We start from the raw sequence: 16,313 nt of genomic DNA on the forward strand, positions 1-16,313 counted from the left end.
AATGAACAGAAATGTAAGCGGGAGGTAAAGCATGCAATAAAACCTGGTTTAACCCACCTTTCATTTTAGGATGCCTGTACCAAGTCAGGACCATTGTGGTGGTTTTCAAACTTTTCCATTTTTACCCTGGTATTGCCTTTTGTTATACAGACTACCCTTTTAGACTATTCCTTTTGACTAATGCCTTAATTTTGACAGTTCAGTAATTTTGATATTACCCTTCATCAAAAACTTTTGATTGTAAGCTCACTAATTATTATTTTGAATTGAGCATAACTGCAATGCATTACTACCAGAAGTACTCTTTTTTTTCATATTTTTGTAGGTTTTCAAAACCATAAATCGAATTCAAAATAAATGTCTTTCGTTACTAAACATACATGTTACTGTATATTCATAAATGGTTACCCTTATTCAATATTACAATTTTGTCAATAGACAAAAATTTCTGTCATGATAACGTTTAAATTTTCTTTAAAAAGAAAAATAAATCTGATCCGTGAGTAAGGCCATAAGTTGTTTAAGGAGGTACACCTAGGGTAAGGGACATAATTCCTGAAATCACTGATATGTTTGTATCATATTTAATTTCCTTTGAAACAGAATGAAATCAGTCCAAGTTACTTTGATGCTTACATGAGATTGAAGTAAAATAGTGAATACAAACATTCCAATGATTTGTAAGAGTTGTGTCCCTTACCCTAGGTCTACCTCCTTAATATAAATGGATTGCCTATCTTAACAGGACTGATATATTATTCTCGCCACAGATTCATTAGTTTACAGTATATTTTTCATTGTAAAGCTTAATAAATACAGTACTGTAACTTATCTCTTATTACATTTCAGTACATTATGACCATACCAGTCACAAAATAACTCATCAACTACCACTTTGATAAAAAAAGAACAATCTAATTATAAAATAAAATCCATATATAGACGATATTCTACTGAATTCAACTTTTCTACTCTACAATAGTGCACTAAAAAAACTTACAACAAAAAAAGTAAGTAATGACATTAACAAATGGTCTGAACATCAAAGTATCTAAAAATAAAACTGAACATATTTTTTACATTTCCTTAATTATCTCCCCAACTTAAGGAGCCATGAAGAAACTTGGTAACAACTTAAGAGTACATTTACGAGCAATGACTTCCAAAAATAATTTATTGCCCATACATACAATGAGATCATTTGGAACATCAGAATCGGTGCTTAGTACCATAATAATGTATTGTCAAGACTCGTCCAGAATAAATGATATTGGAATTGATTTTTGAGAAAAAGCACGTAGATAAACTCAAGAAGATAGATTTATTGTGTTAACTATCTTTATGAGGTTATCCAACTAGAACTTTTTCTGTGGCGGTGATTTTTCAGATTTTTTTATATAGCCGTTGAGTTGGAACAAGGAAGGGATGGTTAATTCCTTTCACAAGCACTCACTTGTTTCAAACATGGAATGCTGGGGTGAATACAACATAGAAGATATTTTCTTCGTCTTTGTCTTCAATATTCAAATAATCCATAATGGGATAAGCATAAATCTAGTTTTTACAAGAAAAAGATTTGCAGTTCAAACTTTGGTATCACTAAAATAGAGAATTTGTTTATTGCTCTGATTTTATTGTTTCAAACAAATTTTTATATATTTTCCAAGAGTATTGAATACTGATAATCAAATATCACATTAAAGATTTAACATATATCACTATTGTAGACAGAATTTACTTACTGAGGCATTTAAGTGTAAGTTTTTGTAAGAATCAGTCAAAATGGAATAAATCAGAAACATGCATGTCCAGACCCCACTGATCTGACAATATGTCAGTCAAAGATGCTTTCTCTATTTGAAAGGGCCAATATTTGATATCTGTACCACTGGATTTGCTCAGAAATATTTCTATAGAATTTCAGAAAAAATGAGGTTTCTGTCAGAGTTATCTGTCCTTAAAATGTTAATTTTCAGTGTATTTCAATGAAATTACAACTCATTTTACCAAAGTTATATGGAAAATGTTGTCTTTTTTCTTTGATTCTCACAATGCAAATAGTCAAATTAAACTTTCTAAGTGGTGGTTTTGACCTCTCTCCATGGAAAGTTTTGACCTCTCTCCTTGGCAAAGTCCAGACATTAATTAAATGCAGTTTATTTGCATTATAGTATTCAGTTCAACTGTTAAATTTTCACAATGTGTTAACAAAATGCCAAAAGTTGCTGAACAATCTAATTTGATTCAAAAACAAATTAAAAATGTTGTGAGCAAGCTCACAAAGAGAATACCTACACTTCAAATGGACTCAAATGTAAAATCCTTAATTGGGATTATCTCCCTTTCGAGTTATCCAATCCTTCATGTACATCTACATACGATATTCCAATCTTCCTATCACCTGACAGCTGAAACATTGCTGCTTGAGCATTAAACCCCAATAATCAATCAATCAATCTAATCTTCCTATAAAACAACATCCAAATTTCTTGAGGGGTTCAGGAGGAGTTATGCTTACAAGGTTGTAACATGTAAAGGTCTCACTAAACACTTCTGGGTCAAATGGCCACCCCCCTATGTAGTACCAAAAACACACTGAACCTAGACATATGCATTGCAAGTGCATTATTTGTGTGTATTATGATTAAAAGTAGTCAAAATAAAGCTGAGAATGTATACTTTAAAATCATGTATTTCGAATATTGTTTTTATGTGTGAGTAATTTGCCTCCATGCTGCCAGTTAGCAGAACAGGTAAAAATGTGGATTTTCAGTATTATTTATTCAAGTAAATTTTATGAAGAATTTCTACAATCATCGTACCATTAGCATACTGATTTTGGAAGCCTTATTTTCCCAGTTTCGCAACGGTATGCAACTTTAAGATGTCATTTGTCCTGGGAATTTACAGTGAAAGTTTGAAAATTAATTTTTTAACATGTAAAGTAATGAAAATGTTAGAAGTGGTTAGTGAGACCATAAGCGAAATTATGGCATATATCAGAGAAATGCATAATTTGCCTTTTCTGGTCATTATTTCCATTTTCCCATAAAATCAGTATAGTGATATTGGTAATCTGGCTATATTTTAAGAGGTGCATTGTGCAAGGTTATTAAAAAAACAACATAGCAACGAGATTTTTATCAGTAACAGTGACTCATAGCTTGACGTCATCCATGAAATACATAATATCACTGCTTGGGATGTTAAGAGTAATCAAAAAGTCACACAGCACAGACTTAGAATCACACAGTAATGAAATAGGTATGATATAAATTGTTGAAATCTGTTCTTTTTCGTAATGATAAATGATATTTACTATTACAACTTCTTGAATTATCATAGGTATCAATTTGGTGTGACAAGTTAGTTGAAATTGTAATTTTTTAGTAATTTAGGGAAAATATCACTGAGGGGCATGAAATAAAAATGACCATTTCTTTGTAGTCCTATGTCTGATTTTGATAGTTGTGGTCTTATTAGACTCACAATACCACAAGCTTTCATAAAATGTAAAAAAAGAAAAACATAAAAACTCATAAAATGTTTTTAAGGTCTCAATAACCACTTCCGAGTCAAATGGCCACCCCCCTATGTAGTACCAAAAACACACTGAACCTAGACATATGCATTGTAAGTGCATTATTTGTGTGTATTATGATTAAAAATAGTTAAAATAAAGCTGAGAATGTGTACTTTAAAATCATACATCTAACTTACTACAAAAGTGTATGAATATTGTCTAACTTACTACATAAGTGTATGAATATTGTTTACATGTGTGAGTAATTTGCCTCCATGCTGTCAGTTAGCAGAACAGGGAAAAATACGGATTTTCAGTATTATTTATTCAAGTAAATTTTGTGAAGAATTTCTACAATCATTGTACTATTGGCATAATGATTTTGAAAGCCTTATTTTCCAAGCTTCTCAATGGTATGCTACTTTAAGATGTCATTTGTCCTGGGAATTCACAGTGAAACTTTGAAAATTACTTTTTTAACATGTAAAGTAATGGAAACGTTAGAAGTGGTTAGTGAGACGAAAACCCATAATTTGGATTATCTCCCATTGGAGATCTAGAGCGGTTTAGGAGGGACTGTGCTTACGAGGTTTTAACATGTAAAATTTTTAATTTGGATTATCTCTCCCATTTAGGGTCCACTGACAGTATTCATGTTTCTTCAAGCATATCCACATGTGTCAAGATACTCAACCACCTTATAAAATTTCATCAAAATCCCTTCAGCAATTAATGAGGAGTTGCGCTTACAAGGAATGTGGACAGAGGAACAGACAGGGTGATTTCTGTATACCTCATCCTTTTGTTTGCCAGGGGTATAATAATGATGCAGAAGCAGAAAATGATTAACCTCTCTTCTTAACAAGATTACAGAAATGAGACAAATAATTGGCCTTATTATAGTAAACCAAAAAAAAAATACAAAAATACAAAAAAATATCTGCAAAATTCCATGAACAAATACTGAATAAGATTCCGTCAGAATCCATAAATATCAAATTCCAGAAGACTAAAAGGACTAGACATTAATTCCTTAAAAAAAGACCATTATCAAATCTAATTTTTCAATAGTAATCCTCTTTAATGTCTGTCTTCCCATTTTTTCTCACTCTTGCAAAAATAAAATCATTTTAATACATAAAATCCTCTCTAAATATCCTATAAAATTCATAATAAACATTCAGATATGCCATTAAATTCAATTATGCACGAGTTTTGTTACAGCCTAACAAATGCAAATATAGCATTTTCATCAAAATTATTTTCTAGACAGATGACTTTATAACCATTTAAGGTTAAAACAAACATTTAAACAGCAAGAATTAATTTATAATACTCAAAGTGTTAGTTGATGCCACAATTAGACTTTTACTGAAAGAAACTTTAAGGCATACCAATTAGGACTTATTGTTTTGCATAGTTCAGGTAGACCAAAAAAACATGGAAAACAAAAAGCATATCAATGTGGTGTGTTCATTTCCACTAGGAGGAAACCTGACCCATCTTCAACACAAAAGGGCAAAGTTTATAAACATGGTATGTCTGCAATCTAATTTAATTATCTTTTTCTTCACAGTTTATTCTGTCATAAAAAGCATATTTTTCAAAATCTTACCCTACCATTGCATCTAGTCATGAAAGTTTTTTATAGCGCCAACACTGTTAATCATTTTGATTTCTTTTATTATTCCTTTCATTTGTTTAATTTTGAAAGTTGCTTTTTTCTCTATTTTCTTGACTTAAGTGTAAATATTTGTAAGAATCAGGCAAAATGGGAAAAATCCGAAACAGCATGTCAAAAATCCTCCAATCTGACATTGTAATATCACTCCAGTATACTTTCTCTATTTGAAAAGACCATTATATAATCTCTGCATCACTGGCTTTCAACAGAATATTTGAAAAATGAGGTTTTTGACAGTTATCTGCCCTTGAAATGTTAATTTTCAGTGCATTTCAATGAAGTTATTACTCAATTAGCCAAAATGATAAGGGAAATATTATCTTTTTTTCCTCAATTCTGATGGTGCAAATAGTCAAATTACACTATCAAAATGATGGGTTTTTTCAAACCATGTTTCACCCACTGCCTGATTCTTATAGCAGCTAATACTTCATTCTTTGAATTCCACTCCAAAATTATAAAACATCCTGTGTCCTCAAGGTCATAGGCTTAACCTATATCTTGGATAACTTCTATAACTGGTAAGTTAACATTAAAACAGTTGTTGTTAAAGGCTTTGATCAGTCCCTTATTGCTATTTTAATATAAATCTTAATCATTGACCTCATTGAAGACGATAAAATGAATTAATTTCTGACTAGAAAGCAACACTTTACAATCCTAGACGCTCTTGGGTACAATTTCAAGTTCTCAAAAGAGATTTATCTGAATAATACAATGTAAAATTTGCAGCTTAGGACGTCTAAACGACTGTAGTTTGCATTCTTTAGTTAAAAGGGAAGAAAATGTTATCTCCAATGTAAGATTTTATAACTAAGAGGAGAAAACCATCTGCACTGAGAGAATTGAACAGTAATATATATACTGCTTGACTTTAAGGATTTCATTATTGAAAATAGTGATGGTAATTTGATTCTCCGCTAACAGGAAAAGGAAGCATAAAAACAAGACAAATTTGTAAATCTAATAAGAAATATAGAAGACAACAAAATAAAAGGACAAATTTTATTTACACTGCAGCAAAGATGGAGTATAAGGGTGGCAGTGATGTTATTGGTCGAAATGACTACTAAATAAAAAAAGTTGATAGGACACGCAGTAAAATCGCAAATTTCTTAACAAGATCGCCGGTGAGGATCATGAAGTGAGTGTTTTTCATGATCTAACACAAACAATTTTTCAACAATTTTTTTTCTAAGCCCCCACCCCCTGTATCCGCCTCCGACTACTTCCTGATTCATTATGCATCTTATAGACTCTGCTATATAGGATGTGAAAACACTCACAGGGCACAAGCAATACTTATTACAAAACAACTACACTGATATTCATAAAGAGGTCTGGTTAAGTACGGAGAGTGGCTGAGGCGTGAAGCTTTAAAATAGCAAATATATCCCCTGCACTGATGATAAATCTGTTAGGAGACAAATTACTAATTGAAAGGTATTTCTACTCCCTACTTCCACTAATTCTACTTCCTGTTTGTCTAGTTCATAATTTGTCACTGTGGAAAAACACTAATGTATGTGGTTAAACTTGAACAAAACACATCATTGATATTTTTTTAAATTGAGCAAAGAATTTGGGCAGACTTGTTGGCTCAATTGTAAAGCATTGTAGTATGAACAGACAGACAGACAGACATAAAGATAGTCAAATTTTCCTGTATACATTTGGAAAATTATTTTACATTACCTCATGACCAACAGCTACAAGTCCCTCCAAGGCCTGAACTGTCTGTAGTATTTCTAACTGAAACAAAAAACTCATAAATTAAAAACCATGATTATTTAGGAATTGTTATTCAAACTTACTATTACCTTAGCAGTACAAAGCTTAGTTTATGAGTTCTTGCTTTACCAGTGCAAAAGCTAGGTTCTTGAGTCCTTACTCTATCAGTACAAAAGCTAGGTTCACTTATTCTGAAATCTTTTCTTATTCTCATGACTTCATTAGGAATTTAAAGTAGGGCATAAAAGAATCCATATATTTTTCTTTATATTCTTATCAAAACAGTCTCATAAATTTTACTTAGTCTAATGAAATTCATTAATTTTAAATAAAAAGCCATCATGTCCTATTTTTCGTCCTTTGGGAAATTTCTGTCGGCATATTTGAGACAGAATTAAACCAAATGAGATCTCTGATAACATGAGAAATCTGTGAGTACAATTAAGATGAAAGGCTAATCTACAGCAATGGAAATTCAACATCAAGAACTGATTAGATAAATAGAGATCTGAAAATCACTTCCGGTTAATGCTAGGAATTAAAATGTTGATAAAAGGCCAATTTAGAACTAACAAGAAATTGTATGCTATGTTTGTTGTGAGTTTAAACATATTTATTCATCAATTTCCATATCTTAACATCAAGTCAAAACAATAGAACAAAATGAACCATAACAAATCAATTACTGGATCCAGAAACAAGACATAAGTACTTGAATGTCAAAGATTCAGGCAAAATAAGTATAAGGTGTGGCACATGAAGAAAAAAAAAAGAGGTTTTATTGCTTTACCCAAGTATTCATACCTCAAAACTTCCAGAAATAACTGTCAAAGTGTTTGTACCTGATGACCTCCAGAAATAACCATCGAAGTGTTTGTACCTGATAACCTCCAGAAATAACCATCAAAGTGTTTGTACCTGATAACCACCAGAAATAACCGTCAAAGTGTTTGTACCTGATAACCTCCAGAAATAACCATCGAAGTGTTTGTACCTGATGACCTCCAGAAATAACCATCAAAGTGTTTGTACCTGATGACCTCCAGAAATAACCATCAAAGTGTTTGTACCTGATAACCACCAGAAATAACCATCAAAGTGTTTGTACCTGATGACCTCCAGAAATAACCATCGAAGTGTTTGTACCTGATAACCTCCAGAAATAACTGTCAAAGTGTTTGTACCTAATAACCACCAGAAATAACCATCGAAGTGTTTGTACCTGATAACCACCAGAAATAACCGTCAAAGAGTTTGTACCTGATGACCTCCAGAAATAACCATCGAAGTGTTTGTACCTGATAACCTCCAGAAATAACTGTCAAAGTGTTTGTACCTAATAACCACCAGAAATAACCATCGAAGTGTTTGTACCTGATAACCACCAGAAATAACCGTCAAAGTGTTTGTACCTGATGACCTCCAGAAATAACCATCGAAGTGTTTGTACCTGATAACCTCCAGAAATAACTGTCAAAGTGTTTGTACCTAATAACCACCAGAAATAACCATCAAAGTGTTCGTACCTGATAACCACCAGAAATAACCGTCAAAGTGTTTGTACCTGATAACCACCAGAAATAACCATCGAAGTGTTTGTACCTGATAACCTCCAGAAATAACTGTCAAAGTGTTTGTACCTGATGACCTCCAGAAATAACCATCGAAGTGTTTGTACCTGATAACCTCCAGAAATAACCATCAAAGTGTTTGTACCTGATAACCTCCAGAAATGACCATCAAAGTGTTCGTACCTGATAACCACCAGAAATAACCGTCAAAGTGTTTGTACCTGATAACCACCAGAAATAACCATCGAAGTGTTTGTACCTGATAACCTCCAGAAATAACTGTCAAAGTGTTTGTACCTAATAACCTCCAGAAATGACCATCAAAGTGTTTGTACCTGATAACCACCAGAAATAACTGTCAAAGTGTTGGTTTAGTTTGCCTTTTGAAAATACTGATAGCTCAAATTTAGTTGAAAAGCACAATGAAAAATGCACACTTTCCCCTATATAGGCAGTCAAAAAATATCCAGGTCATAGATGCTTCAGGATAAATATATGTATACATGAACAAACTTCAACTCTTGTTGCATAAATTTGAAGTTTGTGTACAAGGTGTCTGGTCAAACTAGACTAAACATACTCTAACTTTTAATGCAAAAATTGGAACTTTCTTGAACAAGTAAATCCATTCAAAACAGATGTTCATACTGGTGTCTTTTGAATGATAAAAATCATGGCCTTACTTTTATCACAGAAAATCAAGTTACTGTAGAATACAACCTTTTTGTTTTCATTGTTTTTGAATGTGCAAAGTTGTCATGACAACACACCATCATGCAAGTTCAGGTTTAATGATAAAAATATTTGTCAAATAACATGTCTGAGAACAGCTGGTGACAGCGCAGTGTCCCCTGAGTAATGGTGTGCAAGTCATCAACCACAGAACAACATTATCAATTCTCATTTACTCGGAACTCTCACATCAGGAGGTAGATTTATTGTCAATGGGCTAACGTGACTGTCTTTTAACAGGATACTATCAATAATACATTGGAAGACTGAAATTGTGCAGCAAGCTGACATGTTGTAAATTACATCATTTGACTCACCATGTGAGAAAGATAAGACTTGAGACTGTCAATTATATAGCCATCTTCGACACTCACATAAAATCAACAATATCAAAGCTTGCAATTACATAAAAGGATTTGAAACCAAGTGCACATAAGATGTATGACAGAGTTTTTTTTTAAAGTTTGGAAGTTTCACTGAAACTAACCCAATTTTGCTGATATGTGTGCTTTTTGTTCATTAAAAGTTTTGCCTTTTGTTAAAAAAAAAAAAAGAATCTTGATGACTGTTGATTTACACTCTCATACAGTAAAATTAGATTGGAGGAACCAAAAAAGTAAGTATGAGGTTGTCATTCAGAACTTCATCATAAACAAACATGTTGCTAGAGTATACAGGGGCAACAGTTCAATATACCTGTGTATAATGTTGTTTTTTTTTAGGCCAACTTCAGCCTGTCGTGTGGTGTTAGGATTTCTCTACTGTCCATAGAAGGCCCATGGTTAACGTTGAGCTGACATATTTCACTCTTGTGGCATTGTTGTCTCTTTGACATATTTGCCACATCCATTCTTGCTATATAAAGATACACTGGTTTACAAGTTGACTTAAATTGATTTCTTGTGTCTGCTCATTAAAAATTTACCTTGAAACTTTTACCAAAACTCACCTCATCTCTTATGGGCTGTTGACTCAGTTCTTCCAACATGTTCTGTATAGCTGAAGTAACCTTGACCTTTTCATAAGCTGGCCTTTTAACCAATCTCTGCAGACATCTTGATAATGCGAGAATGACACCTTTGACCCTTTGACCATCACCTTGCCGTCTGGCAACAGCCAGTTTGCCATCAGGAGACAGTGGACTTGACTGATTCAGTCTGTAAACCAGAAAAGAATTGCTAACAGTAGTTATATTACATAACATTTCCGTACAATTGAAGTCTGAATTCATCATGAGACTTACAAATAATTTCTGCAAAAAGTCTCTTAAAGCTGAACCTATGAAATGACACGTGATAAAATGACCTTTAGAGTTTAGAAGGTAATATCCATAGCCATTTAAAACAATCAACAATCTGAGTTCTCCCAATGCGCTACACGACCTTCAAAGTGACATTAGAAATTAGCCTAAAAACTATTCTAAAACTAGTAATCCAAAAATCAATAACAGGTCTTAATTAAAGGGTATTGATTACTCAATAATCACATTTTCTGGACCCTATCAGCATCTTGCATTCATCAAAATTTTATTTTATTTCACATTTATTGGGGTATTCAATCACTAGCCTGTAAATAACTAGATTCCAATTCCAGAGAAAATGGGAAATCTATAAAATGCCAGGTATTACAGAGCAATGAAATAAGGATTGTAAAGCTAGCTTGCTTTCAGATAATGAATGAGCAGGTATTTAATGGTTCCAGAAAAGTCATCTCCTGTACTTTACATCTCAGCAAAACTCAGCATGAAATCCACCTTGTAATGTAATTTTGTAATCTTCTCCAAGAAAATCAAAATGATGCTTCACAGATTGTGCATTAGATTTGGCTGTGTACATAAACAGACAGGAATTAAAACAGACTCCATGGGGTAAATTGCGAACTAGAACTTGAAACATGGATGGATCCTGCTGTGAAAATGTCCCAAACAATATTCAAATCAGTTATACTTTTGTTTTATAACTAAAAATTAACCCACAAGCAAAAAGTAAAATTTCCTTAATTATTTTAAACAGTTGTGATATGCAGAATTCTATATAAGCTACCAAGAGGCATAAAAACTTGAAAAAGCACTCACATTCTTCATTCATATCCCTTACATCCATATATGGATAAGATCAGTACCCCATTACCTTATTTGGAAAGGTAAATGACCCAAAAAAGGTCATTGACATGAACATATCTGTACTGTAGAGGTTTATTATACCCCTTTATTTGTGTGTTTATGGCCTAAAATAAATAGTGAATTATGGTAAATATTTGATTTACTCAGACTTACAACATTAAATAAATAGGTAGAAAGTGTGATTTCATGAAGCTTCAGTGTACAGTTCAATTTTGGCAAATATTACTGTCTTCTGAATAAAAAAAAATTACAGCAACACAAATAATTAACATACAAAGAAAAGTGCAAAACATGAAGATAAAATCACGCGAAATGTTCAAGTCTTAACCCCCCAAAATCGATACCAGTCTGACAATGTGGTATAGAATATTGTGGAACATTTTTATGCTTTTACTGAAGTTATATAGTAATATTCTATAAAATGCTTGTTTTTGCCTTCTAATTCTAAAACAGTTGGGGCCATAACCCCTTTCATTTTTACCCAGCTACTTTTGTAGTCTGGAACCTTGTTATAAAATTTTATTAAGATCAATTTTATTTCACTAATATTCAAGTTATCACAAGGAAGCCAACTGTCTACAACAGACAACAACAACAGCTCAATACCATTGTATGTCACAATTTTTTGTGGTTTTATAAAAATTTATTTCAGACACTAACTTATGCTGTACAGTCACTTCAATTTTCCTTGGATGATTTTATCTTCATATTGATACTATTTACTTGTAATACCATCTTTGCCATTGACATATTCCTAAGTTTACTATCACTCATTATTGGGACAGTTTTCTCACCAGGTTTGCTTAAAATAGTACTTTGAAACTTATGTTGAATGATGAGTGAAATATACAAGTTTAATTCAACTTTTCAATACAAATTGACTGAGATCAATTAATCAAAGTGTCAACTATAAAAAAGCATAGTTTTTTTAATGCTTACAATTCATATTCAATAATGCATTGCAGTAAAATATTTTGTAAACATTACAATACACTAACAAAACGCTTGATCAATAAAAGCATTAAATATGTTCCATCAAACTTGATTTAAATCTGCCTAAATATACTGCGTTATGCCAAGTTTCATCAAAACTTGTAGTATCCTTAAAACTTACAACATAAATTCCAATTTTAAATAAATCAGACTTTGAGCACAAACAAGTCATGGTTATCATAATACGAGACCATGATACTTTTAATATTTTAATATTGATTTCTAGCAATATTAGGTTATTCATTGATCAAATTCTTTGGCCCTCTTTCGGTTCGTGGACATGTTTTCCCTACACATCAAAGAAATCTAGTAAAAGCATTATGAAAGGCAATTTGTAAATACCTTGTTGAAAAAATAAGATCAATAAATTTAGCGAGTCCTTGCTGAAGAATTTGGAACAGGGGGACGAATCTTTCCATTTAAATGATATTTACATTTGCTGGCTCTGCATACTTAATAAATACTGCAGGCACTGAATAATGAAATAAAAAGACACTTTATGCTATTTTAACCATGTAGTTCTTTTTATGTGAGGTTCTTTGAAGTGTGTATGTCAAAGCTTACCTAAAACCTATTCAAAATTACATGACCCACCCAACCTACGTAATACAGAAGTCTGCAAAAAAAAAACAAACAACAAACAAACAAACAAAAAACAAAAAAAAAACAAACAAACAAACAAACAAACAAACCCACCCATTGAATGGCTATAGGAAGACATAATTCAAAATAATTTTTTTGAATTCAGAAAACAAAATTTAACTGTTCAGATTGATTGACTTTTGCTACAAGAATTAACTACCAACATCAAACAGTTCAAAATGTTAAAATCCATATGCAACTCAAAGTTAATAAACTTCTTCCACTTTTTTGGCACTTTTATTATGATTTTAATTATGAACACCTGACTGTAGTTTACATTATATCAGACTTACCTGATTTAACAACCTCCTCCCTTACAAAATGTCCCATCGTAACCAAAACTGATCACAAAGAAATTATAATGCCTCACTTTTACAATGTCCCCCTGCTCGATAAAACTGACCACCAACTTGTAAAATTATCTCACTTTAAACAGTTCCTCAATAAAACTGGTCTTAACTGATAAAGTGACCAGATCACTTCCTTGCTGTCCCCTGAACCATACCTATGAATAACTTAATTAACTGAGCTGTTTACCCATTTAGGGCACTTAATCACCTGTCAAAGTTTTATTGATCTCTGACAAATTTCTCTCTACCATTTTATTAATGTTTGGTGAATTTCACTTGAATGACCATGAGCTGGCCCCAATCCTTGATAAATATACATGTTCATAAGAAATTACAAATATGAGGCTCAAGTGGGGTGGTAATAGATGAACAAAAAGTTTTTATTTGGATCAGAAGTGATGTACAGTTTTATGGAATATTTACAACTTGAATGTCGAAAGTAATGCCTTGTGCTTAATATGAAGACATGAGACCACTGAGTATTAAGGTGTAAGTAAGGAATTCATTGCTTGCTATTGAGTGGGCCTTTTATCTTCTTAATGGTAAATCAAACTTCATCAATAGCTAATGAACATTCAGATAACAGAATAGTGCACAATAAATAAACTTAATTTAAATTACATTTCTTGCTTTACATTTCACAGCCTTAAATTGTTAAAATTGACCACATTTATCAGTATCAGTATCAGAATTAAGATAAAAATTACACAAAACAAATAAACAAGTTGGAGTCGCATGGAAAATTGTAAAAAACCTCAGAGAATGAAAACATTCAGGTAGGTTTTTCAATCAATGCAAAATCTCATCAGCATTAAGTTCAAACAGAGTATTACTGCTTCTGACTCTTTCCCCTCTCCCTCAAACACAAATTAAACATAGAATGTAAATTTCAATCACAAACCATTTCCCTCTTCACAAATCCAAAAAATGCCCCCCCCCCCCCCAAAAAAAAAATAAATTATCACAATCCAAGCCTTCTACTATTCATACCCTTCATTGTCAACTACACACAGATACTTAAAATCTCTAAAAACCCATGACTTCACAACTGAAGTACTCACATAATGTCATTTGTGATTTACTGACCCTCCAATTTGATTTTAAACACAAGAATAAAGAAGAAATGATAATTTCAGAATCCCCTCATGAGGCCCCAGACCTTGTCAAAATTTATTGATATCTTGAGAATCCCTCTAAACCTATCTCACTTACTTTCTAAGTTGACGAATCTTAGTCAAATAAAATTCTTTTCATCTTTTCCCATTCTTATCAAAAGTAAATAGCCGAGACATTTCTGTGTCAAATTTACTATTGTAAATTTAGAAATATTTATTTCTATTAAAGTGGATTTGTCGTGACCAAGCTGATAAGCATGGATCTATTGTTGAATTTCATTACTTTTTTGTTTGATGGGAGGTAAATTTGAAAGAAAAAAGAAATCCTTTACCACTAATTTTAAGGCAATGCACCAATATTATTTTGAACAGAGCAGAAATAAATACTATGCACTCAAATTCTGAAAACCCCCAAAAAAGCATTTGCTCCTTCAAATAGCATATTTCACTATTGCAACAGCCACATGTTGTGAAATATCTGTCCAGATATTTTGTACCGGCCTGTTTTGACACCTCAATCCAAATATTTGGCTGCTGACTTACCATATTGGATTGATTGAATAGATAGATACCTCACTTTAGAATCATTATATGAATTTTTAATTTAAAACCTTTTTTTTCAGGAGGAAACAGCCTGTATAATACTGCTAACAAAACACAGAATGATTAAGCCAAAACTCTGGATGAAAGCCTTTATTCCATCAATAAATCTATACATTTATAAAAACTTTTTTTTCACCCTGTCATCACAATCTGGTGTCCTAATGACCATATATAGCCCATTTTAAACACATCTGCATTAATTGAAAGCCAATAATAATTGAATATTCACAAATAATTTCTAAATTTCCCAAATATTGATGTGGCAACATAACAGGTTTACCCATATACTATGTACAGCAGCATTATCTTTTATTTTTCCTATCCCTCTTGAGAAATAATTATGAAATTAAAGTAATATATAGTAATTGGAATACCTGACTAGATAGTAAATAAAAATTTACTGCTTTTTTCCCCCTCTCAAGCCATTTGCAAGCCAATGATAGGAGTAAATGCCTCCTCGTGACACACTAAATTGTCGATTCTTTTTTTTTTTTTTAAAAAGAACTTCTACAATCAAAAAAGGGATAGTTCTAAAAGAAAGTAAAATCAGCAAATCTAACAATAATGCCTTAAAATCCTTCAATAAATAAAAAAAAAGTAAACTACTCACATCAGATCATCTAATCTCCTCCTTGGTTCAAGAGCTATAGGTCGAACCTTTGTAGGATGAGTACACACTAACGTTCTCGCCATCCGACTGTCCAATACTGTAATGTCTACCGTTACTGCAAACAGGACAATAATAATATCACGTTAACGTCCAATATTTGTACAGTAGCGGGAAAAATCTATAATCAAATGACTTAGTAGAAAGAGTTGTATTCAATCAGCAGTTTTACCTTTTAGCAGTGTTTGAAATCTTCTCTCCAATTTTTAATATTGGGAAAATCATTATTAAAGATAGTATTTATAGAAATAATCAATTTAAAAAAAAAAAAAAAAAAAAAAAAATCCTTTTCAGGTATGAATTGATTTTAAAGACCTGTATATCATCAAATTATGAACTATCCTTCAAAAATAATTTATATCTTTCTTAATGTTATCTCCACTTTGTTAACATTAAGCAAACCATGATCAAGTTATTAACACAATGAATTTTGATTTGGGGGGGGGGGGGTACTTGAGGATATCTTTTCTTACTGGTGTGTGTGCATAAAAGTTCGTTCAGACAGTAAGTCTGTCTAACTACATATGTACTAAAAAGTTCTTCTTGACTTAGTTTGTATAGATATAAATTTATTTCAAAT

At 32.1% G+C, this 16,313-nt stretch overlaps 1 protein-coding gene across 5 annotated transcripts in view; it reads right to left on the reverse strand.

Moving 5' to 3' along the window:
- The window catches only part of LOC148603103 (polycystin-1-related protein-like), a 259,127-nt gene that overhangs the window by 80,335 nt on the left and 162,479 nt on the right, over positions 1-16,313 (reverse strand). For all 5 annotated transcript variants that reach the window (XM_088553961.1, XM_088553962.1, XM_088553964.1 and 2 more), the window contains 3 exons: positions 15,677-15,791; positions 10,191-10,398; positions 6,903-6,959 (listed from right to left, as the gene is read on the reverse strand). In XM_088553961.1, the coding sequence (XP_088410087.1) occupies positions 6,903-6,959; positions 10,191-10,398; positions 15,677-15,791 (380 nt within the window). The remainder of the gene's footprint in view (positions 1-6,902; positions 6,960-10,190; positions 10,399-15,676; positions 15,792-16,313) is intronic.

Source organism: Perna viridis, chromosome 11, assembly GCF_037379345.1.
Source record: "Perna viridis isolate PV_CMFRI_1.1 ecotype Kerala chromosome 11, ASM3737934v1, whole genome shotgun sequence".
NCBI lineage: Eukaryota > Metazoa > Mollusca > Bivalvia > Mytilida > Mytilidae > Perna > Perna viridis.